This window comes from Myotis yumanensis, unplaced genomic scaffold (genome assembly GCF_028538775.1).
Source record: "Myotis yumanensis isolate MYYU_CA2020_CCGP unplaced genomic scaffold, mMyoYum1.0.hap1 SCAF_6, whole genome shotgun sequence".
Classification (NCBI taxonomy): Eukaryota; Metazoa; Chordata; class Mammalia; order Chiroptera; family Vespertilionidae; genus Myotis; species Myotis yumanensis.
Window position 1 is genome coordinate 88,264,035 of NW_027223757.1, and position 27,500 is coordinate 88,291,534.

The 27,500-nt window shown below is 57.9% G+C and overlaps 1 protein-coding gene across 3 annotated transcripts in view; it reads right to left on the reverse strand.

Moving 5' to 3' along the window:
• Positions 1–324: 324 nt before the first annotated feature.
• Positions 325–27,500, reverse strand: part of GLP1R (glucagon like peptide 1 receptor) — a 32,284-nt gene continuing 5,108 nt past the window's right edge. Inside the window, exons 2-14 of one of the 3 annotated variants that reach the window (XM_070419411.1) lie at positions 24,955–25,051; positions 24,205–24,312; positions 17,393–17,511; positions 16,960–17,066; positions 13,933–14,086; positions 13,467–13,626; positions 9,347–9,407; positions 8,759–8,828; positions 8,573–8,661; positions 8,114–8,252; positions 6,934–6,975; positions 1,912–2,102; positions 325–1,176 (exon numbers count right to left, since the gene is read on the reverse strand). In XM_070419411.1, the coding sequence (XP_070275512.1) occupies positions 1,935–2,102; positions 6,934–6,975; positions 8,114–8,252; positions 8,573–8,661; positions 8,759–8,828; positions 9,347–9,407; positions 13,467–13,626; positions 13,933–14,086; positions 16,960–17,066; positions 17,393–17,511; positions 24,205–24,312; positions 24,955–25,051 (1,314 nt within the window). In that variant the 3' untranslated portion in view covers positions 325–1,176; positions 1,912–1,934. Of the gene's footprint in view, positions 2,103–2,240; positions 2,384–6,933; positions 6,976–8,113; positions 8,253–8,572; positions 8,662–8,758; positions 8,829–9,346; positions 9,408–13,466; positions 13,627–13,932; positions 14,087–16,959; positions 17,067–17,392; positions 17,512–24,204; positions 24,313–24,954; positions 25,052–27,500 lie in introns of those variants that run through there. The other 2 variants (XM_070419410.1, XM_070419412.1) reach the window with 2 other exon arrangements.

Sequence of the window (27,500 nt, forward strand, 5' to 3'; positions counted from 1 at the left end):
TCAACAATTTTTTTCTTGCAGAAAATACCAATGTGTCTCTTTCTTTGTTGCTGCGCAGTGCATCAATAGTCTCAAAATCTTCCAAAACCGAAATGCTTGCATCAGAGCTGTACCGCCGCCCCCTCCCCCATCAACACCCCAGTGCTCATCACCCGTCTCCACTCCAGAAAGAGAGCCAATAGGTGGTGCCCGCCGGGAAGGCTGCCTGACTCCAGGGAGGTGGGCCTGTCCCTGTCCCCACCATTGAGGAGGCAGTAGGCACAGTTCTTCTTTAGCCCGAGGCCCAGCTTCCCTATTAACATAGACACAACACTTCGCTGAAGCTGAGGTATAAGAAATTTTCTGCTTGACATGTTTTATGTCCCATTATTATTTTCCCTGCACGTCACATGCCTCTGGTGAGAACATGTCTGGTGCAAGGTTTTGGGGGAGGGCCCCCCCACACGCACTTAAACCAGAGAAGGAGGGAGAGAAGGGCTCATACAGCAGTTCATCGGAAGCTTCTCCCTCAGCTCTCCCAGGAGGTCGGGACTCCAGAGAGGTCTGTCCTGCTGGAAACTTCTCGGCACCCGTCCACGCTGTCACCAGCCTCCCAGGGTGGCTGGCTCCCCCTTTTCTGGGAATCTACGGTGCTGCTACATGTCTGCTTTCTCATCGTGGCTGTGGCAGGAGTAATAGGTTACTGCTGCGCGTGACTTATGTGATGAGCCCGGAGGCAGGGCAAACATTCATCGGCTCTGAGTGTGGAGGAGTCCAATCAGTGACAACCTCCTCCCCCCGACCCCCACACCCCAACAACATCACCACCACCACCACGATTTAGTTCTTGTTTTCATCAGGTGGGAGAGACCAGAATGGCACATTTGCACATAGACTATTCACAGCAATGAAGAAAAGTGGATGGAGTCTATACAAGCTCCCCAGTGGGGGGATTTCAGAGGGAGGAAACCCAGAGCAGGGGAAGCCTGTCTCCATGGTAACAGCAGGGCCTGGCAGTTGTCCCACAAGAGGTCCCATTTCCTAAAGTTAGAGGAGGCACCCAAACTCCCATGCAAAACACAGAATCTGGTCAGAAGTCAGAGCGTTTCCACAGGGTGGTGCGTGCACCCTCTTGGCCCCTGGGTCTCCGTCAGCGGCGGGTAATCGAAGTCCCTGACGTGGATGTTGTTGGAGCTCCTAGGGGAACCCAGAGGGCTCCTGAGCGTCTCCAGAAGAGACTCATGCACAGGGCTGGGCTCCCCGGGAGTGGGCCTGCCCGGTTCCCTGGGCGTGGCAGGGGCCGGCACCAAAGCAACTCAGAGAGACGCCCAGGAGAAGTGGGCGGCAGTGAAGAAACCCGCAGGCATCTTCTCGACGTGACCTGCAGCCATTTCTAGAAACAGCTGCTGGTCGCAGCCCCAACAAACTCTGCAAAGAGAAACTGGTGGAAAGCTGAGGGGCAGCTGAGGGGAACCAGTGACCTGGACACGTGCACATCATCCCTGACCGAGCAGGCAGATGGGCTGGGGCCCCCACCCCGAGGCAGCAGCGGCTGCATTACCCAGCTCTCATCTGGCTGAGGTTCCGTCTGCCTCTCTCAGGACCACCTCCTCCGACAGCCGCAGTCCCACTAATAAGCCATTGACCTCAAGTTTGAGTCTGGGGCTGATTTGCTGCTGTCTGGGGGAACCCCAGGGGCCTGTGGCTTAACGGGAAGAGATCCTCATTTTAGCAGCAATAGCTTTTTCTCTCTTCCCGCCACAGTGATCAAATTAGCAGCTGCTTCTCCTCAGAGAAAATGTGTCCGCGTCCCGGAGGCATTGCCCATTTGCCTGTCTGATGGGTTGGGGATGGGGCAGCAGGGGGAGGGGGGGTTGTTTAAGAGCAGCTGTCCCTCCCTTCCCCGGCCCCGCCTGGGAGGGTCTCCCCGACCTGGGAGGGCAGGTGCCGCAGGCTTAGCTGCAGGAGGCCTGGCAGGTGGCGGAGTACACGCTGCTCCCCACTGTGCCCCCGCTGCTCAGGCTGCTGGTGGGACACTGCAGGGGCTTCATGCTGCTGTCCCTCTGCATGTGCAGGCGCTCGAGCCGCCAGCGCTCCCAACTCTTCCGGAACTCCAGCTGGACCTTCCGTGGGAAAAGGAGGGGGACAAAAGCCATCATGCAACCCGACTGCCCACAGGATGGCTGTTATTACATTAGCAGGAAGGGAAGCATCCACTGCATTGCATTAAGAGACACAAGTCAAGGCCTTCGGGCGCCTAAATTAATATCCCAATAAAACTGTTTATTGTTGTCTCCTATTTTCCGCCTGAACTCAGGAGGGAGATGGGCTTGATGGCTTAGTCGGTCCCTTCCATCTCTAAACTCTGACTCGCCAGGCACCTTTACCATCCATCTCGGGATCACTTAACCGAAGAGAACGGGAGGGAGAAAGGCGGGGAGACGAGGGAGAGACGAGAAGGAGAGAGAATCTTCTGACTTTTCAGCTTGGACGACAGAGGAGAGAGAAGCATGCCCCCCGCCCCCCACGGTGCCCGCCCAGGCCCTTCTAAACGCCCCGGGCTTCACGGGGAGGGAGCAGCAGTGAGGAGGGGGCGGTTCTGCCTGTGCTTGAACTAATTCCATCCAGGAACCAGTCCCGACCCGACCCCAGAGGTGCGGCCAGGTAAGGTCAACCAGGACCCCTGCTGCGCTGGGCTCCGGCTCCCTTGGGAAAAGCCTTCTCAAGAGGCTTGATGCTTGGGGACCCCGTTGTTGGGCACAGAGATCAACTCCAACTGACACTGTAGATTCCCGAGTCACCATGGGCTCGTGGCCACGCCCTGGTGATCCAGGTCCCCCCGGGGCTGCTGGGACCTGCACGTCCAGCCTAGGGCGCCTGGAGGGCTCCTCTGGGGACGTTCCCATAAGTGCTTCCCAGAACTTCTCCTGTGCCCCACCCTGGCACCCAGGCCTCCCCACACCGGAATGTTCGGGGCCTGATTCCTCCTTTTCCGGCCCCCGCCACCTGGATGGCCAGCTGCCAGCAGCTGGAGGAAGCAGCTCGCTGCCAATGCCCCATCCGTCCCTGCACAAACACCCCTCTTCTCCTGCTGCTGCAGGGCCGACGTCTACCCAGCTGAGCCCATCGACACCGCTCACCACCCCTTAAAAGAATGTCTTCTGCACTGAGTGGAGAGGAGGTGCCAAGGGCCTGCCTGCCAGGACGGGCCAGGTGCCCCAGGCCATGCCATGGAGCCCAGGCCCGGGTGCTGAGGAAGGGGGAGTGGACATGTGTAGCCCCCGCCATGCGCCAGCTCCCTGCCCAGCACAGTGTGTGTAGAGTGTGTGCTCACAGCTGGGACAGGGACATCTGAGACAATGGTGGCCTCTGTGCAGCAGCCATTAACTGGGGGTATGAGGGGAGAGATGGTAAACTGAGGCACATCCATGGGTAGCCACCCCAGGGACTGAAGGGGTCACTTGGACCCCAGCAGGAAACCGGACAGGACCAGGGCTCCCCAGTGTGCTGGCACCGTGCCTCTGTGCCCATCAGCCTCGGCACTTTTCCCGAACTTCGCTGCGGTCCCTCTCATTACACAGCATCTGTTATTGGGAGCTACTACGTGCAGCATTTTGCATGGATTATTTTAGTTAAATTTCACAGCAACCCTGTGAACAGCTCCTGGCAGAGGGCACTGAGGTGCGTGGTATTTAAGTATTTCTCTGGGCCCGCCTGGCCTGGCTCGGTGGTGGAGCCAAGAGGTCACAGAGTCCCGTTAGGGCACATGCCCGGGGTTGCAGGAGGCAGCCGATCAATGATTCTCTCTCATTAATGTTTCTATATCTCTCTCCTTCTCCCTTCCTCTCTGAAATCAATAAAAAATCTATTTAAAAATATTTCTCTGGGTCTCAGCCAGGATTTGAACTGATCGGGGCTGGCTCCAAAGCCAGTCTCCTACCTGCCGCCCCTGCCTCCCCTGACTCTCTCGGCCATACTTGTTTCGGCCCCCGCACCCCCCCGCCCCAAATCAGGTGGGAGGGCCGCACCACACCTTCCTCACCTCACTTGTCCTGAACCTGACACAGTGCCCGGCATATAGTCGGTACTCAATAAGTGTTTCTTAAAGGAGCCGAATGAATGAATAACGAATGGGCTCCTTGTTACCGAGTTATTACGATGGAGCCACACGGACAACGACGCAAGTGTGGACCTGTTCCAGCACTGCACCCCTAAGTTCACCCCCATTCCTGCCTCCCACAGCCTCTCTGGCCGGGCACTGAGCCAGGCTCTGGGGTTGGGGTAAAGCTCATTCACCACCATCTGCACTTGGGGAGAGAGGCAAGGTGACTGCCGGCCACACAGCCAGGCAGTGTTAGAACGGGACCAGCACGCAGGCTCCAGAGTCAGAGAACAGGAGCCGCCACAAGTTCACCCAGGCCACCCCTCCCTGGGCCTGCTCCCCGCCCATTGGCCGCAGGTGCCAGGCAGCCAAGCAGGACCAATGCCCGGGCCATCTTTTCTCTTCGGGTCACAAGCACCTGGCATTGCCATGGCAACGCTGGGCCTGGAGGACAGGCCTCGGCCCAGGAGCCACGGGTGCCTTTGTGGCCCAGTGATGGTGACAGGTCTGTCCTCATGCCGGGAGCTACAGGGTACCGAGCGTCTCCACGAGGGTGTAAAGGTGCACGGGTGGGGCCTCCTGGACCCCAAGGCAGGAGCCTGGGAGAGCCCCTGGGAGAGGCCAGCAGGGATCTGGTGATCAGGGGTCAAGTTATTTGCCAAGAGCAGAGTGGGGGTATGTGCCCATCCCTCCCTTCTTCACCGCTGAGCCGGGCTGGGGAGGCCGACGAGGAGGGAGGTGACAGGGTGAGTGGGCTTTAAGAGCTGGAGTCAGGAGAAGTGACTGAGACAGGGTCCAGGTGAGACGCTCCACAGAAGTGGTGGGGAGCCATCTCACAGGTGCGTGCAGGTGTGTGTGTGGGGGGTGAGCGTGTGCTGCCAGCAGGGCTCTGGGGGAAGGGGAGGGATAAGTGGGAAATGGAACTGGGGGATCGAGTGAGAAGTGGCAGCAAGGAACCCCATTCTCTCCTCACAGGCCTCTGCCCCCCTGCCGAGCACACGTGGGAGGGGATACCCACCACCCTGCCCGTCCCCCAGAAGGTAAAGCAGCAGAGCTTTGGGCCAGGTGGCACACCACCCTTCTGGCTGTGCCATCCCTGCAGGGAATGCCATCCTTCTGAGTGTCCTCTACACCCGCCTTCCCTCCTTGCCTGGCCCACCCCACCCCAGAGTCTGGCCAGCCCTCTGAGGCCTGCCCTGATGATGGGCAAGGACCTGGTTATGGGCCACCTTGTGCCTGGTGCTGCCTCCATCTCCCCAGTCACAGCAGCCCTGAAGCATGCGTAGGCTCCCTCCCACAGCCTGCGAGCTCTACCACCTTCTAGCCATTGAACGGGGGCGATTCATTCCACTTGGCGCAGACTGAATTTTCTCATCTGTAACATGGGGATAACATCTATTACACAGGATTGGATTCACTAAAACCCTTGAGCACCTTATACACAGCAAGCGCTCCGGAGGTGTCTCCCTCCCTTTTAGAGATCCGAGTCCACGCCCTGTGAGCATTATTACCTCCTTTTTGTAGACAAGGAAACTGAGGTTCCCAGTGGGCCTGTCACTCACCCAGTGTCACACAGCTCACTAGGTGATGGGGCCTGGCCCAGAGCGGAAATCTGATGCCATTGCCCACATCCTTCATCCTTCCTGCTGCATCACTTTGCTTCTTTGGGCATCTCATAGATCCCTGAAACTCCAGGGTCCCTACGCTACTCCCCTTGTCCCCCACGCCCAGAGCAAAAGTACAATTTGCATGAACATGCAGACTTTAAGATCTCCGAGCTCCGATCCCGGACTCAGTGACACAGAAACCACATGGAGAGCTGTTCGTCTTTGACGAACAGTGTCCATGGGCCACCTGAGCTCCGGCCCATTGAGGCAAACCCTCCCCTGGAGTGACCTGGGTGCAGTTACCAGAGGCCTCAGTCTCCCCCCAGACTGTGGGGAGGGGTGCCTACCTTCTCTTCCCTGCTGGGGGTCAGGCCTCTTGTGGAAACTTCCCCAGGTGGCCCTGTGCTGCCTGGGGGACTCTTATTTGTTTTCTCCCCTGGAAGATGTGTGTATGTGTGTGTGTGTGTGTGTGTGTCGGGGGTGGGGGGAGCTGTGAGATTTGTGATCTCCACTTCGATGGCTTGGGGGTGTTCCAGTTCTAGCACAAAGCTGGGTACTTTGGAGCAAGCAGCCTCCCCCAGGGACCCACAGACACAAACAGCCCCTCTTCCCAGGAGCCGGCCATCCCAGAGGCTGTGGTCCCATGGGGTCTCCAGGAGAGGGTGTGGGGTCAGCCAGAACCCCTCCTCCCAGCCCAGCAGCCAGAAGGCCACGGGGGAGCTCCCGTGCGGCCCGGGCTCTGGCCTGCCTACAAGAAGGGCAGCTGGCTTTCTTCCAGGCAGAACTCCCTGGAGTCCTGGCCCTGCCACTCTTTCCGGGCCAAACCCGGCATGTTTCTTAGTCTCTGACCTTCAGTGTTCTCAGGTGTGAACACGGGGATGTCAAACCCAAATTTTAGCAGGGATTTTTTGGGGAAGAGGCTGTGACAATGAACTGAGACAGTGATATTAAAGCCCCAAGTCTGGGTGTGGACACGTCTGTTGAGTCACCTCATAACAGTCTCACACCTGTTCACTCAGGACTCCCTTACCATGAGGCTGGGTCGTCCCCAAACTCACAGATGGTTAGGTGTGCCTGCACGTGTGAGTGTGTGTGTGTGTGTGGGGGGGGGGAGACCCAAACACAGAAAACTGGGTTTGCTAAGTAGGGGTCTGAGCTGGAAGACTGTGGGGGTCCCCAGTGAATAGCTCCAGAACACTGAGGGTGGCAGCCTAGTAGGGTGCCCACACCCCTCCTCAGGCTTACCTCATTGTTGACAAAGCAGTACAAGATGGCCACCATCAGCCCCTGGAAAGGAGAGGTGCGTCAGCAGGGAGGAGGCAGGAGGAGGCAGGAGGAGGCGGGAGGAGGGAGAGGCGGGGGGCGGGGGGGGGGAGGCCAGCGTCCTGCAGATGGCCCTGGATGGCCCTGGTCCCCAGCTCCGTGGGCCTCCAGCCACAGCCTTCCCTGCTCAGACTGGGAAGCCCAGAGCTGGGGGGCTCTTCTCCTCTCCTTTCTGGAGGGACAAGAAGTCCTCTTGCCCAGGTGCTCCAGGAGCCCTTCCGTCTCCTTTAGAGGACAATGGGCCCAGAAAGGAGGGACCTCTGACTGTGCGGATTTCCCCGGCCCAGCCCCATGTTCACTCAGGAGACACGTGCTCCAGAACTCCGATCTGTGTGTGTATGTGTGCGCATGTGTGCATCTGTGTGTGTGCACGTGTGGTTGTGTGTGACTGTGTGTGAGTACATGTGTGTGTGTCTCTCTCTGTGTGCATGCACCTGTGAGTGTGTATATGTGAGTATGTGTGCGCACATGTGCATGTGTGTCTCTGTATGTGCATGTGTGTCTGTGTGCATCTGAATGTGTGTGCATGTGAGTATGCATGCACATATGTGCATGTGTCTGCATGTGTCTGTAGGTCTCTGTGTGCATGCATGTGTGCGCATGTGAGTATGTGCACACATGTGCCTACATGTGACTCTGACTGTGTGTGCATGTGAGTATGTGTGCATGCATGTGTGTCTCTCTGTGTGTGCATGCATGTGTGAGTGTGTGCATGTGAGTGTGTGTGCAAGTGCACACACAGGCCCGCATACTGGTGGCCATCCCATGACCTTCCTGAGAGGCTGGGACCAGTTTCTTATGTTCCTACGCCCCACTGACACTCGCACCCCCGAAGCAGCATCTGCTAATACTAGTGGAGAAGACCAATTCATGGCTGGGTGCCCATGGCTACATCCGGAAAGGCTTCGTGTCAATGTGCTTATAGAAAGACTGGCCTGGGCATCGGGGCACCTGGGGATTCCAGCTCAGGCTCGGCTCCAACCACATAACCTGGGCAAGGACCACTTTCCTCCAGGCCTCGCTGCCTATCTGCCTGCTGCCGGCTGGCTCTGCCCCACCCTCACTGGAGGACGTCGCAGGGAAGGGCCCCCGCCATGCTCACCTGGAAGGAGGTGAAGGAGAGCTCTGTGAGCAGCTTGATGAAGCGCAGGGTCCCCCGGGCGTGCTCGTCCATCACGAAGGCAAAGATGACCTCGTGGGTGCCCAGCAGGGGGATGAGCGTCAATGTGGACTTGGCAAGTCTGGGGGCGGTTGGAGATGTCATTCTGGGCCTCCCCCATGAACTCTTCTCCCTTTCTGGGCCCCAAACCCCCACCAAGGCCTGGCATCTGGTCAGTCACCCTCCTACCCCAATACCCTGGGACAGGCTGCTTGGAGGGAGGGAGGTAGCGGCCGAGCCCCTCAGAGCCCAGGAGCTGCCCAGATATAGGGAGGAGGGCAAGGCGTGGGTCCCAGGTGAGGCCCAGGTGGGAGAAGGTCACGCAGCCTTAAGCTGGGCACCCGGGATCGGTCTCTGCGGGAAGGAAGGCGGAGGGTGCCCGCAGAGCCGGCGGTCACACACCTGCACTTGATGTCCGTCTTGCACATGAGGTTGGCTTTCAGCTTGGACACGACGATGCAGATGACCCGGACAAAGATGAGGAAGTTCACCTGCAGGGCAGACGGGAGGGTGGCCGGAGGCCTTGTCACAACACACTTCCCCTGTCCTCCCCAGCACCTCCAGGGCCACCCCCACACCGCCACTCACCCCAATGGCGAAGAGAATGGGCAGCCGGATAATGAGCCAGTAATTCATGTTTGAGTTCCTGGTCCAGCAGCTGGAGAGGGGAGACACACACAGGCACCCAATGGGGCCCAGACCCTGGCACAGTGTAGGCACAGGGCACAGAAGTGCAGGCACCTGGGCATCAAAGAGACACGCACAGAGCCACACAGGCACTGCCACCGGGAGCTACCCAACAACCACTCCACAGACCCACACAAAGGCCTTCCAGCCACACACACACACACAGTCTTAACCTCATAGAGGTACGTGAGCCTGTGAACACAGGCATGTGTGTACACAGTGCCATACATAAAGCAACAAACACTTCATTCAGTTCTTATAGAAGAACCCAGAGGGGGCACCACACTCCCCACAGGCCCCGCACCATTCGTCTTCATACAATCCCACGGAGGGTGGACAGGGCAGGAGAGAACTAGTCGTAAATTCAGCTCTGGTCCCTCAGTTTATCCTCCCAACCGGTCCCAGCCGCAGGCCCCAGGGGCCAAGGAACCACACGGGGTTTGGGGACAGGGACGTCAGCACACTCACCCCGAGGAGCAGGGCACTCACCCCTCGTCCTCATAGAGGTACTTGACAATGCCCCAGGGGATGACAAACAGCAAGGGAACACCTAAGAGCAGAGGGAGAGAGAGAGGGGAGAGGGGCTGGCAGGCTGGGGCCACCGCACGCACACCCAGCAGCCTCTCCTTCCTGGCCTCCCCCGCCTGCAGCCCCTCTCTGAGCCTGGCCCAAACCACACTTTCCAGAAGGTGTGGAACGAGGCTGGTCTGGGTGCATGAAGAACAGGCGGTGGAGCCACGCCCACCCGACTCCTCAGCCTTCCTCACAGAGAGGGCCATGGGGCGGGGACCACATGCTGCGTGAGGTGGGAACAGGCCAAACCTCTGCTGCGCTTCCCCCACGGCCTCAGCCCGCACGCCCATCTCAGTCCATCTCTTCAGGCACCGGACGCCCCGCCAGACACCTGTTCCCTGACCACGCACACCTGCAAGGCGCTGGGGAGAGCTTGGGGTGGAAACGGGACCTCGATGTCGGCAGCCCAACTAACTGCACAGTGGCCCACAGCCACGAGAATGGCAACAGCACTTTCTACTGGGCTGAGACTTGACAGTGGTGGCAGCTCCATCAGGGCCCCAGAGGTCCCCACCTCCTGACATCCACACCCTGGTATAGTCCGCCTTGTACCAGGGCTGGTCTGGGTGACAGCATGCACAGCAGAAGTGATGGCGTGACACTTCGTAGATCAGGTTATGAAACACTGTCGTGAAAGGTTAGAAAAGGCTTGTCTTGGGCTTTCTCGCTCAATGAGGTCACCTGTTGCCATGCCACGAGGACACTTAGCCAAGGCAGAGGCCCCTGCGGCAGGGAGTGCAGCCTCCACCCAGCACCCAGCAAGGTCCTCCGCTTCCTGCCCTCCGCCTCGCGCGTGAGCTCGGCAGTGGATTCTCCGATCCGGCTCAGCCTTGAGATGACAGCTGCCCTGACTGACAGCCAGACTGCATCTGTCAGAGCCCCTCAGCCAGAGGCCAGCTACGGTGAACCAGACTCCCGACCACAGAAAGTTCGAGGTAACAATTGTTTCAAGCAGCCAAGTTGTGGGGTCATTTGTCTGCAGCAAATGGCAACGAATGCAACTGGTTTCCAGCTAGAGCCTCACTCATTTCCAGAGCCTGCGCTCAGCTCACCGGGAGCTCGGTATGTGTGTGCTGACTTACAGACTGTCCATCCTCACGCGACAGATGGAGAGGGATCGGCTTGGGAGGCTCAGGGGGGACTGCAATCCCACGCGCGTGCCAGTCCCCTCAGTGGCTTCTGCACTAGCCCCCTCCGTGTCTGCCTCGATGGGCGCCCCTCTCGGGGCTGGAGATGTGGGTGTCTGAGATAGGCAACAGGGTGCATAGTAAGGTGTGTGGACACAGCTGTGTGTGTGGGGGTCCATGTGTATGCATGTGTGACTTTGGGGGGTCTCCCCCAGGAGCATGCTTCCAGGGCAGGATGCACTTCACAGCCTTTCCTGCCACCATCATCCAGGTCCTCATCATGTGCTGTCCACTCAGTAGAAGCTGCCGAGTGGCTCGCATGTCTGGAGCTGCCGTGCGTGGAGCTGCGGACAGGCATGGGGGAAGCAGAGAAGCCCACAGCTTCCTCGGATAGCTTCCTCTTGGCCATTTATTTGAACACAATAGACTTCTCAGTATCCATGATGCTATAATAACAGGCTTTCATGAGACCGGACGAGGCACAGATGCCCCCAAAGGCTCCAGCACAGAAGATGCTCAGGGAGAAGGGGATGGATGGATGGATGATGATGAGGGAGTCAGTACAGCATTCAGAGAAGGGAAGCTCTCCAGGCAAGTACACGTCTGGGGCACCCCGGCCACATGCAGTTCTTTTTCTCAGAGACCCCACTCCAGGGCTGGGGCTCACACATGATACCAGACACGGGGCTTCATTCATTCATCAGCATCTCCTAACAAAGTCTTTTTAAAAACAGGCACAGCTCTGCCGCGTGCAAACATTACACACTCCCTGCTGGCTTCATCTCTCTCCCATTTAGAAAATCAACAAGACAGGCTGCAGAGAAAGCTTGAATAAGAACAGAACCAGCTCCAAGAAGTAATGGGGCCCTCGTCCAACTTGTCTTCCTCCTGCGAAGCCTCCTGGGGGTTGGGGGTTAGGGGTGCCCGGCCGCCCATGGCATGCCTTCTGGGACCTCTCCCATCCCCCGCTGTGCTGGAGTCCCCACGTTAATTCTTCTGCTCACACAAGTAGCTGCTTGCTGTTTCCCAAGCCTGCCAACAGGGCCAGGCCTCCTGGCATCATAGCGGGGTGCTTGGCTCTCTGTGACTCTCTCTGACCTTCTGCCTTTGTCCCTCTGTCTCTCTGTCTCTCCATATCTCAATTCCTCAAGAAGAGGATGCTCTGATTAGGGAGGGGGGGTCCCCCAGGTCCGGCCCTTATGCCCCTCAGATCCTAAGCCCTGGGGAGTGAGGTGGTGGAAAGACTGGCACCCTTCCCCCATTTCCCACTCGAGACCTCAGGGCACGATGTGTCCCCACCCACCCTCCCCCATTCAGCCCCTCCTCTGCACACACCACAGCGTCCCTTTGATTGTTCCTGTCCACAGGTCGCCATGGTGACGGGCACTCCCAGTGCTGATGCTATTTCCCAGAATGGACATCACCACCCCCTCCCTGAGGACAGCGCTCTCCGCACTGGCCCACCCTAGCTCTCCACAGGCTCTCCAGCTGCCCAGGCCTGACTGCCCTAGTGGGATAAAGAGGCCTCGGAGGGCAGACGGCTCAGCAGGGAGGGGCTGAGCCTTGGAGAATTAGGAGGCGGGAGCAGGGAGCTGAGCGCAGAGTCCAGGCCCAGGGGCCCACCTGTGCAGAGACCTGAGCATATTGCACGGGGCAAGGGGACTGGAGGAGATACAGTGTCGGGCAGGACAGGACAGGGGGGCTCAGAGCCTGGGACTCAGGTGGCTGTTCCAGGGCTGGCCCTGCCCATGAGGCCCTGCCCCGTCCATGAGACCCTGCCCATGAGGCTCTGCCCGTCTGCACCTCGGTGCCCTCAATACACTGGCCCCACTATTGCCCCCTTAGAGGCACTCTTCTTCCCTGGGCTACATGGAGCCGAGTGGCTGAAGAACACCAGCAAGAAGCAGGGGAGTGTGAGAGAGCCAGGGTGGCCAGCCAACCTGCATGGCCTCCTGAGGGGTGGACTGGACCGGGCAGCCTTGCAAAGGCCCAGGGGCAGGAGCCAGCATGGACGGGCCTTCGAGAAGGAGCGTGGCTGTGACTGAGGGGAAGTCCCTGGGAGTCGGGACAGCAGTGGTCAGAGCAGCTTGAGGTGGGCGAGTGAAGGGAGGGAGGAGTGGATGGATGGACGCAGCTCCGGTGGAGGGGGGCCCTGTGGTGCGGGCAGGGGGCAGGGGGCAGGGGGCAGGGGGCAGGGACCCGCAGGCCCGGGAGGCCAGGCGGCAGGGCCTCTGCTGCATCCCCATGGCGCCGGTGGGCCCCCAGAGTAATTCTGCTGCATCTGTTTTTTGGTGGCGAGTGGGGGCTGGGGGCCGCTGCTGCTGGGGTCCCAGCCCCTGCCCCACCCACCCACCCCTTTCTCATCGGGATCCCACGTGGCGAGAGGCAGAAGCACAACCAGAAATGTTCCAGCAAAAAAAAAAGACTCAGTGGTTCTCGGCAAACTTTTTTGGCCAGAACATTTCCGGCTGGGCTCCAGGCGCATCCGCGGTCCACCGTCCTCAGCTGGCTTCCGCGACCCCTGGCCTCCTCTCCCTCCCGGCCTCGCTGCCCAGGGCTGGCGGGTGTTGGCGGGTGTTGGCTCCATCCCAGCAGGCCTTAGGGGCGGGGGTATTTGAGGACAGTGCAGGGCTGTGGCATATGCGGTGGATTTGGCTTCCATTAAGGGGGAGGGTTGTGAAAAGGAGGGAGGGTAACCCTAACCCCATGGGCAGCAAGCCCTGTTCCCAGGAGAGAGTCACCCAGGGGCCCTGCCCCAGCCCAGCAGTGTGCTCTGAGCACCAAGGCAGCTTCACGGGGCTGGGGGAGCCTGGGGCAGGAGTGGAAGCGGCTGAGCCCCCCCCCCCCCCCCCCCCCCCCGCCTTGTGCCACAGGTGGGGGTGGGGGTGTGATGGCTGGCGGTGCCTTACCCCAGCCTATGCTCAGGTAGAGCCTGAAGATGCGCTGCTCAGAGAAGACGGAGAAGGCCAGCAGCGTGTACAGGTACACGCCCTCCACCAGGAGCCAGTAGTAGTTGGCCGCCACGCAGTACTGCATGAGCAGGAACACCAGGCGGCAGCTCAGAGATTCCTGGGGGCAGAGGAAGGGTCCGGGGGGACAACAGCTCTGGCCCCTGCCTCTCTTGACCCCTCCCCCATGTCAGACTGAGAACTCCCTAAGGGCAGGGGCCGTGTCTCCTTGGCGGGGGGAGGGGGGGCATGATGGACTGCCTCTCCCATCAGACGGCGATGTGGGGGGTGGGGGTGGGGGGGCTCCCTGAGGACCAGGCCTGGGCAGCTCTGGCCTTTCTCTGTGCCAGGTCTGGGTGGGATGGGGGACACCAGCCTCCACCGATGGCCTCTCCTTCCCCAGGCCCTTCCCGGACACACCACGCACCTGGTAGGAGAGGAGCCCATCCCACTCGTGCTGCTGGGCAGCCGTGCTGTACATCCACTTGAGGGCCGCGTCCTTGACGAAGACGGACAGTGCTCGGAGGATGAAGGACGCAAACAGGTTCAGGTGGATGTAGTTCCGGGTGCAGTGCAGGTGTCTGCGAGAGAAAGCAGAGCCTCTGGCAAGACGGCCCGCAACCCCCGGCTCTCAGGCTAGCACACCCGGGGCACGTTCCGGCTCTGGGCGGCTCCTGTCCTCCCTCCGAGCATGCCCGTCTCCCCACAACCTTGACAACCCTTTTGTTTAGTTCAAGTCCAGCCTCTCCACAAGCCTGTGGTTGCGTGGTCACTGCACCCCCACCCCACCCCCGTTCTGTCCTCTGTCTGTGGCATCTTCTTGTTTACAAAGTCATGTGTGGCCCAAGCGGTGAAGGTGCGAGGACCAGTTCCGCCAGCGGGGACTTCGCTTCTGGGTGGCAGGGCCTCCTTCTTACCTGCCTCGGGGCTGCCACACAGGGCACGTGGTAAGGATTCCCAAAGTATTGGATGCAATCTCAATATCCTTTCATGTAAAAACGTGTTACAAACTGGAAATACGAGGGCATTTCTTAACATGATAAGGGCTCTCTACCCAAACCAGGAGCAGACATCATTCTTAACTGAGAAACTTTAGAAGTATTCCCTTTACAATCAGAAAAAAATAAGGGTCATCTAGACATAAGAAGCTATCATCACATCTATTCAACATTGTACGACAGACCCTAGACACTATAATAAGAAAAGGGAAAAGTGTGCAAGAGCTGGGAAAGCCTTGGTGGGCGTGGCTCATCCCATGCACTGAAGGGTCATGGGTTGGATTCCAAGCCAGGGCACATACCCGGGTTTCAGGTTTGATCCCTGGAGGCAACCAATCAATGTTTCTCTCTCTCCCTTCTTCTCTCTCTAAAACCAGCAAAGCCACATACTCGGGTGAGGATTTAAAAAAAAAATAGATCTGAGAATAAAGGAACAACATTGTTATTATTTATAGATGACAGATTATCTTCATAGAAAATCCAAGACACTTGACACATAAATTATTAGAACTAATAAGAGAGCTCAGCAAGGTATGTTCATGTACATCAGCAACAAACAATTAAGAAGTAAGATTTAAAAATTCATTTATAATATTTTGAATTGACTAGCTAGAAATAAGTCTAACATAACATGGGCAAGATTGCTAGGAGGAATAAAACTTGCTAAAATCATTAAAGAAGATTTAAATTAACTGAAGCTATACCGCATTCACAGAGAGACTCACTCTCTTAAAGATGTCAATTCTCCCCATATTAATTGATAATGTCAATATGGCTATAACAGACATTCCAACAGTGTTGGTTTTAAAAAATGAAATTTAAAAACTTGTAAAGAAGAGGCGAGGGCTGAGATTAGTTCAGACCACAAAGTAGGGGTCCTTGCTACAAGCGAACAGAGATTTCTAATGAATATATAGTAGCTCAGGCACCACGGTATTGCAAAAGGACAAATGGAGAGACCAACAAACATGACAGAAACCAACCCAGCCACCGGCGGCCCCTGCGGCCTGGCAGCAACCGAGGGGGGAGGATGACTGGCAGTAAGTGGTCCTGAGACAATTAACTATGTGTATACCTGGGAAAGGAAAATTCATCTCTCTTTCCACCAGAGACAAAAGCAAATTCCAGGCACAGCAAAGAACCATAAGGAATGAGCAAAACCCACGACCCCAGGAGATAAGGAAAGATTTCTCAAACAAGACCATAATGAAATTTGGTCTTTGGGAAAAAAATGATACATTTTAAATCAAGTGACAAAATTATTTTTTATCTATTGATAAATTTTGTTTATCAATAAAAACAGAAAAATTAATATATTTCATTCCATTAAAATTGACGTCTTCTGTGCATAAAAGGCACCAGAGTGAGTGGGGAGAAAAAAAGTAATAAACCACAGACTAAGAAAAGACATTTCCTGCATTGGTACCCAGAATATGTAATGAATGCCTAAGATAAAAACGAAAAAGCCAAATAAGCCAATAAAAAGTAAGCGATTCTACGAGCAAGCAATTCACAGAATCAAACATAAAAAACGCGGCTCTCTCTGGGAATCAGAGATATGCACATTAAAATCATAATGAGATATTTCAGACACTTTAGATTAGCAACAATTAAGCCTGAGAATACTAAATAGTGGCGAGGGCATGAAGGGAAGGGAACTCTCATTTATTACTGGTGAGAAGGCAAACTGGTGCGATCACTTTGGAAGCGACTTCACCACACCTGATCAATTTGCAAAAGCACGCGCTGTTCAGATCAGGCGACTGCACTCGGAGGTATGTGCCCTCAGAGAAAGGCACAAGGGGTCACAGGTAAGAGCGTTCACTGTGGCAGGTGTATAATCCAGGAGAGGAAAACTTCCAATGCCCAATTAAAGGGACAAGCGATAAATGAACTGTGCCACACCACACAATGCGGCACACAGCGACAGTTAAAAGGAACGAAGAGTTACCTGTTTCAACGTAAATGAATCTCACAAACCCATTGTCAGGCCAAAAATAACATTGCGGAAGAATCTATGTCCGGCATGTCGTCAAAAGCAGGCAATATTTTGGCCGTATATTTTTACAGATACTTACAAAAGCGGTGAGAGTCTAGAGCAGTGGTTCTCAACCTTGGCTGCGCATTAGAATCACCTGGGAATCTTTTTAAAATCCTGATTTCTGGGCCTCATCTCCGGAAATTCTGTTTCTTTGTTATTAATGTGGCCCCACCCCATATCAGATATTTACATTACGATTCATAACAGTAGCAACATTACAGTTAGGAAGTAGCAACGGAAATAATTTGATGGTTGGGTCACAACATGAGGAACTGTCTTTAAAGGGCCAGAAGGTTGAGAACCACTGCTTATAGGAGAAGAGCCTGCTGCCTGGGGTTCTGGTTCGGTGCCCCCGCCTCCATCTGGGGACGGAGAGGGAGTTAGGACGCGGCAGTGCCCCGGCCCGGCCTCTCACCTGAAGCCCAGGAGGATGGCGGAGGCGATGACCAGGGCGGAGAAGGAGAGCGCGTAGCCCACCGTGTAGACGATGTAGAGGGACAGGAGCTGGTCCTCCGGGGAGCTCTGTGTGCACACGGGGACGCGTGGGCATGGGGTGCCCCAGGCCGTCCCTCCCACACCCCTCCTTCCCATGGGGCCGTGGGGCCCCCAGAACGGAGAAAAAGAATAACCCAGGGAGATGGTCTCCAGATCCCAGGACCCTGGTCCCAGGCCAGAGGTGCACACGCACCACCTCTGCCCAGGAAGCATGGTGTGCAAAGCTCCCACCTGGAGCGACGGAGGAGACGACCACGGTCCAGCCCCCCACACCCCCAGGGCCCAGGGCCCTGCTTCAGCGACGCAGGGGCCTGCTACCCCTCGCTGGCTCGGAGCCCCCATCTTCAACTCACCCTGTCCCCGCGCTTGGACAACTCGCACTCCGACAGGTCCCGCCAGGGCAGGCTGGAGTTGTCCTGGAGCAGCCACAGGCCGTCGGCCGTGCAGAAGCGGTACACGTGGCCCTGCAGCACTGGGCGGGGGACAGGGGGCTGAGCCTCGGCCGAGACCATGGCCTCTCGTCCTCTGGCCCCCGGGGCTGCCCACGCCCCCAGGACGGGCCTCTGGGAGTGAGTCGCGCCTCACACACACCCACACACAGATGCCCGCACACTTGGCCTCCTGCCCTGCCAGGTGCCCACCTGGCCCAAGGACAGGAGAGGCGGTCATGGAGGCGGGGCCGCCGCCGCCCTCAGCCCCTCCTCCTGGCTGAGCAGCAAGGAGATGACTCCAGCCACTGCCAGGCCCCTGTCTCCGCCTCAGTCACACTGCTCCCAGGTCTGCTGTGACCTCTGTGGCCCTGGCAGCCCACAGCCACTGCTGCGGCTTCTGGTCCGCAGGCTCAGTGCCCACCTCCCCCCAACACTCCGTGGGCAGAGCAGGCCTGGAAACCAGTGGGCAGGGAGGGGCAAAGAGGAAGCGAGAGACACGGCCCTGTCCTCAGGGAGCCTCAGTCTGAGGGGGACACGGCCCTGTCCTCAGGGAGACCCTGTCTGAGGGGAGACACGGCCCTGTCCTCAGGGAGCCCCAGTCTAAGGGGGACACAGCCTGTCCTCAGGGAGCCCCCGTCTGAGGGGAGACATGGCCCTGTCCCCAGGGAGCCCCATTTGAAGCAGGAAGGAAGCACATTTCCTGGCTTTAATAAGACTCACAGACAAAAAGCCAAAAATGTGGTCAGAATGGAAGAGCACAAATGCAAACCAAGAGAGATCACGTGCAGGTCCAGGCGAGCGGTGCCGTTCATTCACATCCAGGCATCGGGACCCCGAGTCCGTCCGCTGGCCCCGCTACACTGCCCACCTCCCCAGGGACATGCGGGGCCTGTGGCCACAGGTTTGCTCGTGAGAGTGAGTCTGACCCCAGGGCGGGAAGTGGGACAAAATGAGGTGGGGGAGGAGAGGGGTGGCACAGGGGGACCCAGGAGAGAAGCTGGAGCCAGGACAAATTGTGAAAGATGTTAAAATTCTAAAGATGTTAAAGCCCTGCTTCCCCAGCTGTGGGAGGCAGAGCCGCGTGAGGGGGAGCGGAGAAGCCGCCGAGGCTCCTAGGTTCCCGGTGGCAGGGCAGGCAGGCTTCCTGGTGGAGGTGGAATAAAGGCCCTGACTGCGGCCGCGGCCAGCCTCCCTGCTGGGGCCCAGGAGGGGCCTAGGCCGGGGCTGTCTCCCGGTGCACACCCTCCCCCTGCCCACCGTGTGAGTGCAGACCTTTAGTGCAGGGTCTAGGACAGCGTCTCCCCGCCCTGTCAGGCACCTGCAGGCTGTCCGTCAGGCCCTGTCCTCCCTAGCTGGCCCCCGGGCACCCTGGGCAGCCTCCCTGCTGGCTCTCCTTCCCCTGCCCCTGCCACAAGCAAACCCTGAACCAGGTCCCTCTCCGGGACAGGGCATCTGGCGCACAGTGAGGCACGTCAGCTTGCAGGATCGCTCCCAGAAGGCCCTGCATTTTAAGAGACTTCCCCCCGGAAAGTCTGAAGCCTAACGGTGGGGCTTCTGGCAGCAGCAGAGCCTGTCCCAGCACCCCTAGTGCAGAACCAGGCAAGACAGGGGCGGAGGAGGGGGGAGCCTGTCTCAGGCACCGAATGCATCTGCTCTGCTGGGTGGATGCCTGAAAACCTTCACTAGAGGGTCCAGTCCTTTTCTGGCCAAACCAGTGGTAGATAAGCCCAGAGCAGTGCCGGGATCTGGGCTCTCACCTCATGGCCAGTGGGGTTGATGCCAGAGCCTTCTCTGGCAGCCCGTGTGTGTGTGTGGGGGGGGGGGGGGGGGGGCGGGGGGGGGGAGGTGGAGGGGAGTGAGAAAGAGGGAAGCAGAGGGGCTGGGGAAGGGAGAGGACACTGCCTGGGGCACAAACCAACAAATCGCCCGGTTACCCAGCACTCAGCTCGCGGGAGCCTGACCCTGCTGATACCTACTCGCCACCACAGGCTCAGGGCCTGGCACTCCACGGTTGCTGGAGCCCGCCCATCACGCCCCTTTGCACACCCACTCTGCAGGCTGCACACTCACAGAACCTGTCTCAAGCACCTGCCCGACACCTCTGAGCGTCACAACCACCTGACACAGTTCATCCTATTTGGCAGGTGGAGAAACCGAGTCTCTAAGAGGCCAAGCGACCTGCCCCAGACCAGACAGCCAGGGCGCAGCAGGGGCGGGACTCAGACCCCAGCTTTCTGCCTCTAAAAGCCAGGAGTTAGCAGCCACACGCACTGCCAGGAGTCAACCATGGCCACGTGTCATTTCTCCTCTGCTCTTCCCGAGGCCGATCACCGTCACCGACATCCAGGGTCCTCCCAGCAGGCCCTCCTGCCAGCGGGACCCCAGGCCGGCCGCACTCTCTGCTCAGGGCCAGCGGGGAGGACGGGATGATGGGGAGGTGGTGTGGGCACAGATGTGGTGCTACTGGCAGAGCGTCAGGGATCACCGCGTCCCTGAGACCGTCTGTGTGAGGGTGGCTGTCCATTATCCTTCAGCAGCAGCAAATATTAAAACCCAGGGCTGGCTCCTGGCTGGGCCGTGGTCCCCAGATGCCCATCTCGGCCGGGGGTGCAGCGGGTCCAGGCCCAGCCCTGCTTATCAGCCCAGCTTTATCTGGCCCAGGAGCTGCTGGTAAATCAGCCAGGGGCTTGGCTCTGTTCTTGTCAACACCAGGAGGCAGCCGGCCGCGTGCCAGGAGGCCCAGGGATATTTCATTAAGTCAGACCCTGGTGTTGGAAATAAAACCCCCAATTAAACACTTCCCCTCCCGGAAACTGCAGCGGCGTCTGTAATCAAGCTCACAGCCGCCCTTCCACGTGGCTGCGGCACGCGGGGCCGCGGAGAGCCGCTCATGAATCCATTAGCTCTGCTCTGGCAACGGCAGTGCCAGCAGGACGCCTGGCCCCTCTCACAGACCACAGGCCCAGCTGAGGTCCCCGAGGGGGGTCACAGGCCCTCCCCAAAGTGCTGACACACAGGTCCGAGGCGGGGCTCGGGCCGCAGGCATCCGCGTGGGGTGAGGTGAGGGTGGAGCACCAATCACGGCCTAGGAAGAGGAGGGCAGGTTCTGAACCGCACAGACTCAAGTTCAGATCCTGGTTCCGCCTCCACCGGCCACGGGACCGGGAACAGACCTCCTGGGCCTCAGTTTCCTCATTTGTCAACAGGACCATAATGACTGCCCTGCCGGGGTCTGCGGGGTGAGGATTAGGAGATAAAGCGTGTGAAGGGCCTAGTGCACAGGAAGCCTTCAACACATGGTCCCCGTGGGACCCTGCTGCTGCGCTCCCCCACCCCACTTTCTCCAAAGAGCACCCCTTCACTGAGGCTGGGGCTGGGGCTCAGGACACCTCCTCAGCCAGAACTCCTCCAAAGCCAAGTTCGTTCCCGTCTCCCCTTGGCAACCTGGGCCCGCCACGGGAGCTCTCACGCTGCTACTCAAGGGAGGCACCTGTCAGAGTTTCCAGACCTGTGAGTGATAGGCCACTTTAAACTCGTTTTATGTCTCCCGTGTAATTAGAACTGAGCTAACAAGCAGGTAGAGATCGGGAGGGGCTACAGCTAACGAGACCAGAATGATGGGTGATAAGCAGATCGCGGTGTGTGGGTGAGCGGCCCTCCTTCCCCTTCTTCCTCTGCCTGTTCATCCAGGCCCGATGTCACCTCTCTCTGGAAGCTACACGTGGGCAGGAGAGGTGGCTTTGACCTCCCTCAGCACACTTCCCGGCTGCTGAGCTGCCCTCTTCAGCCCTGTGGTGAGGGGTCACCCCTACTGCCCAGTGCACACACTCACACACCCCTCAGCAGGACTCTCGCTGGCTGCCCCAGCTCCTGACACAGACCTAACTGTTTTGAATGTAGTTCTTTCTCTGATCATTCATTCCTCGGCCTGCTCTGCCCCCAGGAGGCTGACCCCTGCGGACAGCATCACCTGGGCTCTCTGACCTCCACTGGGTTTGACCAGGGGACAGGTCGGCAGAAGGTAGGAGGGCGGGATGGGGAGAGGCTGGGGGTTTCCCCCTGGCTCCCTTCCTGCCTTGATTTGGAGGGTCAGGCAGTGGCTTCAGGCTGGCCTCTCTGTCACCACGACCTCCGGCTGTCATGGGGGCCCCAGAGCCCCGTTCCTGCCCCACTCGGGTCCAGGGGTGCTAAGCTTCCCTCAGCTGTAGTCCGTGGTGCTTTATGTACCTGCCGGCCCCAGCTCTGCCCAGCCTCTGTGAGTGACCCACCACTAAACTCTTCCACATCCCAGCTGAGTGTGTGTTCTGCCAGGATCCAGCCTCAGACAACCCTTCCTTCTGCCCACCCCAACCCGTACTCACTGGCCACTCCATTGACCAGCCCAAGAAAGATCCCAAACTGCCCCCTTCCTGCTCCCACATCCCTGAGTGGGGGTGAGGGAAGCCCCCGGTGCCAGCCCCTGCCCAGGGGGCGGCCAGGACGGGCCAGAGGCAGCAATTCTGCTGCGGGAGCCGGTGGGTGTCTCTTCGGATCCCTAACTCCGGGAGAGGGGCAGGGGAGGCAGCGTGGGTGAGTCTGAGTGTCAAAAAGAGGCATGAATTAGCGCGGGAGTCAGGGAGGGGCGGGGGCTGGCAGGGGCCGGGGCTGTGCCGTTATCTTCGTGTAGAAAGCAATAAAACTGTGTTCGCTCATAAACGGGCACCACCAGGACCTATTTCCTGCTCAAATAAAATTAAAGGTGATGGATGGAGCCAGCAGCAGCAGGAGAGCGGGGGGCGGCTTGTGCTGAGTGATGGGCCCTGTCCGGTGCCTGGCTCCGGGGGGTCTAGGGCGCAGCCCAGGCTGGCCTGTACGCAGCCTCCCAAACCTCTGGGAGGCAGGGGACGGGGAGGTATTCCGGGAGGTGGGGGAGGTAAATAGGGTGAGAAAAAAATTAACAGCAGCCATTTTTCAAGAACCTGCAATCCTTCCAACACCCGCATCACCTGGCTCCATCCCATGTCCCAGGTGAGCCAGCTGAGGCACAGGGAGGTCTGAGGATTCCCCCAGCTCACACAGCCGCTCAGACAGCAGCCAGCACAACCTCTGGATTGTAAGACTCGGCTTTTCCATCTCTGGAAAGAGGGCAGGCAGCTCACTGCTCTCCCTCAAGCTGTGCCCAGCCAGCAGACGCCCCTGCCACTCGCCTGTCTCCATGCCCAGGAATACACATGTGCATACACACACGTGTGCACACACACACACACACACACGCTCATGCTCGCACACTCAGGGAAGTCTGGGATAGCAATTAAGCCAGACTCCTGACTGAGTCCTGGGTCTTCTATTTACAAGCTGTGTGAGCTTGGGAAAGTCACTCAGCATCTCTGTGCTCGGCTTGTGCCTCTGTAAAATGGGAAGACAATCAGAGTACTGGCCTCATAGAGTTGTTGTGAGGATGACATGAGTGTAGGTATGTAAAGTGCTTACAACAGGCCACAAGGTGCTATGTGAAGGGCCCTGTTGTAGCCAGGCTCGCCCTGTGCACCTCAGGGAGGTGGTGTCCCGGGGGTGGAGAAGGAGAGCAGCTGTAGGACTCCTGCTGCGGCTTCATATGACCTCAGTCCTGAGTGCTGAGGCGAGGATCATGCCTGGCCCTGCCAGGTGACCTGATGTTTAGCTAAAGGGCGCCTCCTCCAGGAAGGCCGCTGGCAGGGCCTCATTTTCACACTTGCTTCTGGGCTGGTTTCCGCTTGGTCTCAGGTCCCCTCGGGCACAGTGGTTACTAGTAAGATCACAGGCTGGGTTCAAATCCTGGCTTTGCCGTTTACCACATCATTTGGAGCAAGCAGCTTAAACTTTCTGGGGCCTCAGTTTCCTCATCTTTACAAGAAGTATAACCAGGGGGTAGTAGTAAAGATTAAATGAACACCCTGCTTTCAGGCAATACTTGGCACATAGTAGGTACTCAATAAATATCAGCCCTGACTATAGTCATTGTTATGAGAGTGTCTTTTCTCCCCTGATTGGGACTGAGCTCCTGGAGGCAGGGTGCGTGTCTTCGTTAACCTCCCTGACACCTGAGATAGATGGGTAGTGTGGGGGTGCATTAACTACCCCTCCAGTCAGAGACCCCCATGCAGCCTCTGTATGTCTCTGTACTCCAGTGACCCCTCACTTACCTGGTCACACCTTTCCCCATGCAGGGCGTCCCCTGCAGGCAGGAGTGAGCTGGAAGGCCTTAGGGACAGCTCCCCAATGCCCTCACCACTACTCCCACTGGGTCCATCTGACCGGCGAAGCCCTGAAGAGTTAGGAGGTGGCTACATGCCACCACCAGGTACAGGGTACCTACCAACAACACCCAGCACATACACATGCATACATACATGCATACATACATACACCAGAGCAATGGCACCTCGAGGTAAGGTGCCTCTGTGAAAGCCCAGCACTGTTCCCACCTGGCTCCTTTCCTAGCTACTGGATGAGGGGCCCACATTTCTCCTTAAGTCAGACCCCACACTTCCCCCACCCCACCTGCCAGCACAGCCTCAGGCCCAGTTACGCCCATTGTCCCCCACTGCCCCTCACCCTAAGGAAAGGCAGGCAGGCTACCCAGAAGGAGGCCTAAAGACCTTCTGGGGTGAGGAAGGTTGTGTCCCAGTGGAGAGGAAGCAGCGGGCACCCCACCCCAACTGCATCCCAGCCTCCTGGACGCCGGAGGGTGGTCCACACCAGGGGAGGGGACTCACCGCTGTTGGCCCAGGGCAGGTACCAGGGGCAACTGACATTCACGAAGGAGCCGGGTGGCCCATCTGGCCAGCAGGCATAGTCATCAAAGGTCCGGTTGCAGAACAGGTCTGGGTGCAGAGAGAACAGTCCTGAGTCCCGACCTGTCCGAGGCCCTTCCCCACCGCGGGGCTGGTGGGGGCAGGACCCTGCGCTCTGTGAACCTCCACTGAGACCTACTGTTTGCCAGGCAAGCAGACTTGGTCACTTAGCGGCACTTGGAGCAAGTTGCTTCATGTCTGTCTTCCCTCATCTGTAAGATGGGGCTAATCCCGGTTCCACGGGGCTTTGTGGGGACACATAGTGCATGGCATGGAGATGACGGAGCATAGTAAGTGCTCAATAAACAGTCTCCATAGGACTGTTCTTATGCCTTCGAGGGGGGAATAGTAGCTCGCATGGCTGTTCTCACCGTCCTAAGGTTGCTGCGTTGTGATTGCAGGGTCAGGATTTGAACCCAGGCCTATGGGTCTCCTAACCCCACTCCCCCTCAAACATTCGTTGTTATAAATATGCTGGTGGGCCTACCATCCCTGCACAGGCTGGGAAGTGCTGAGGACACAGAATGGAAAGGCCTGAGGGGCCCAAGCCGGGGACAAGGGGCATAGACATCAACAAGACAACACCCCAAAGCACAGGGCAGATATGGCGGCCCAGAGGCGAAGGATGCCCACCCAAGGCACGGGGAGTTGGGGGGGCCCACCTGGACTCACCTGTGGCTGGGGGTGGAGCCTCCCTCAGGAAGCGCCGGCACTGGTGGCGATATTCGCGCCATTTCTGCACTGTCTCCGAGAGGGACAGGGTGGCACCCTGGGGGGAGGGCAGAAATGGGGACCCTCTGGTTCAAGCCAACCTCTCTTCTAACCCCGCCCCCAACACACCTGGTTTCTGGATGTCCAGGGGATCTAGAGCCCCGAACTCCACCAGGTGCTGGCGGCCTAAGAAGGGGAGGGAACCAGTGGTGCCTCAGAGGGACGTTTTTATGTCTCTGTCCCTCCCAGGGACTGGTTCCCAGTCTGATGTGTGGCAGTGCCCAGCAAGTGTCTCCTGACTGGATGCTTTGGGGGAGGAGAGGGGAGAAGGGAGGGGAGCATGGGTGTCAATCATGGTCTCCTCTGACCTCACCGAGGAGGAAGTCCCTGGGAACCCCATGCTTTGTGACTGCCAAGGGCTCCGCTCCCAGTGCCCAGTCAGCCTGCCAACAGGATTCTCAAACTTTCAACCATTTTAGAAGGGAAATACAGGCCCAGCGTGGGAGAGGGACACAGTCAGGGTCACACAGCACCCTAAGGGGCAGAGCTGAGGCCAGCTGGAGTCCTGGGGGGCACGGGTGTGGTGGGGCTCACTGCTGGTAACTCGCTCCCTCCTGCACAAAGCAATCCTGTGGGGGAGGCAACACCACTCCCCAGTGTCCCCCTTTAACATAACAACACAGGTCAAATATGCAGCTCATCTTCAGTCGCTGGAGAGGAGGAGTCCTGGGGACCTGGTGGGAAGGGGTCAGGAAAGTTCCAGAACATGGAGCTCAGGCCTGTGATGGGAGGGGTCCCCCATCTGTGACTAGGGGAACATGAGTTTCAATTTTCAGATAAGGTAACAGAACTGGCCTTTTAGCATGAGGACCCCAATGGACCCACCCAAGTGAGAATGGTCCCTTCCAAACATTTTTATGTACTTCCTTTAGGTTTGTCTTGAAACTCTGTTTCTTTCCTTTCCTTTTCTTTCCTCTTCTTCTTCTTTTTTTTTTTCCTGAACAGGCTCAAGATTATAAATATTCCTCATGTAGAGGCTGCAGATGCTGAAATGACCAGGGAGCCCCACATGTAAAATTTAGGATCTATATATAATTTAAAACAAAATTTCACTTTTTGAAATCACAAACATAGACACGTGTGCTGAAATCAAAATAGTTTGCTTTGGAAGCTCACAGCCTTACTGGTCTGGTTTCTGAGCACCTCACCCACTGGGGAGCTGAGTCCTGGCTTATAAGACACAGCTTGGCCCGTAAAAGACACAGGGTACCATGTGCTGGTCCCCCAGGGAGGGGACCAGGCCTGCTTGAGCCCCAGCCACATTCCTGGAGTAAGCGTGCTGAGGCCACAAGGGCCACCTGGAGGATGGAGCTCCTGTGAGGGCAAAGTTCAAGTGTATTTGTTAAATAAATAAATCAATAACATGATTCCTTAATCAACCTCAACAGCAGCAAAGGCAGGGGCAGGATTTTAGCTACAAGTGAGGCCTGGTGGACCCATCCCACCCTCCAAATCCCTTTCCTGTGGCTCCGGCCCTGCCTGCAGCGGCTGCTGGGGCAGATGGGGCAGGTGGGGCAGGTGGGGCTGCTGGGGCTGGTGGGGCAGGTGGCCCTGGTGGCAGGAGGGCAGAGGCTGGGAGAATTCCCCTGACCTCTCCTTCTGGGAGGAGAGCAGGCAGGAAGCAAGGTCACTGCTGGGAACTGGGGCAGAAGGTATGTCTGGGCCAAGGACTGGGGACAAGGCAGCTGTGGAGACCAGAGGTCTCAGGGTGGGGGTGGGGAGGTTAAAGGCCAAGGTCAGGCCATGAAGGCCTGGCCACCACCTCAGGGAGCTTCAGACGCAGGCAGACTGTCACCTGCTCTATCTCAGACTGGGGCTCCCTGAGGACAGGGCTGTGTCCCCCTCAGATTGGGGCTCCCTGAGGACAGGCTGTGTCCCCCTCAGATGGGGGTTCCCTGAGGACAGGGTTGTGTCTCCCCTCAGACTGGGGCTCCCTGAGGACAGGGCTGTGTTCCCCTCAGACTGGGGCTCCCTGAGGACAGGGCCGTGTCCCCCTCAGACTGGGGCTCCAGTTATAAGAAGAATAAGCCCCGAGGATATAACGTGCAGTGTAGGGAATATAATCAATAGTATTGCTACAACCATGTACACTGGACTTATCATGGTGATCATGTCAGAAGATAAATACATGTTGAATCTCTATGTTGTGCACCTGAAACTAATATGATATCGTATGTCAATTATAATTAAAAATAAGTAAAGTGCTATGAGAACACACACACACACACACACACACACACACACACAAATAACAGGCCTGTGTCCCCCTCAGATAGAGCTCCCTGATAACAGGGGTCCTGCACCATCTTGGGGTCTCCAAATACTGCTCACACCCCTCCTGTGGCCCCTCCCAGGACTAATTAACTGGGCCTCCGGCCTCTCCCCACCTGGGGTTATGGGAGCCACACTGTGCCAGGCTCTGGGTGGTGGTGTGGGGGATGGGCGGG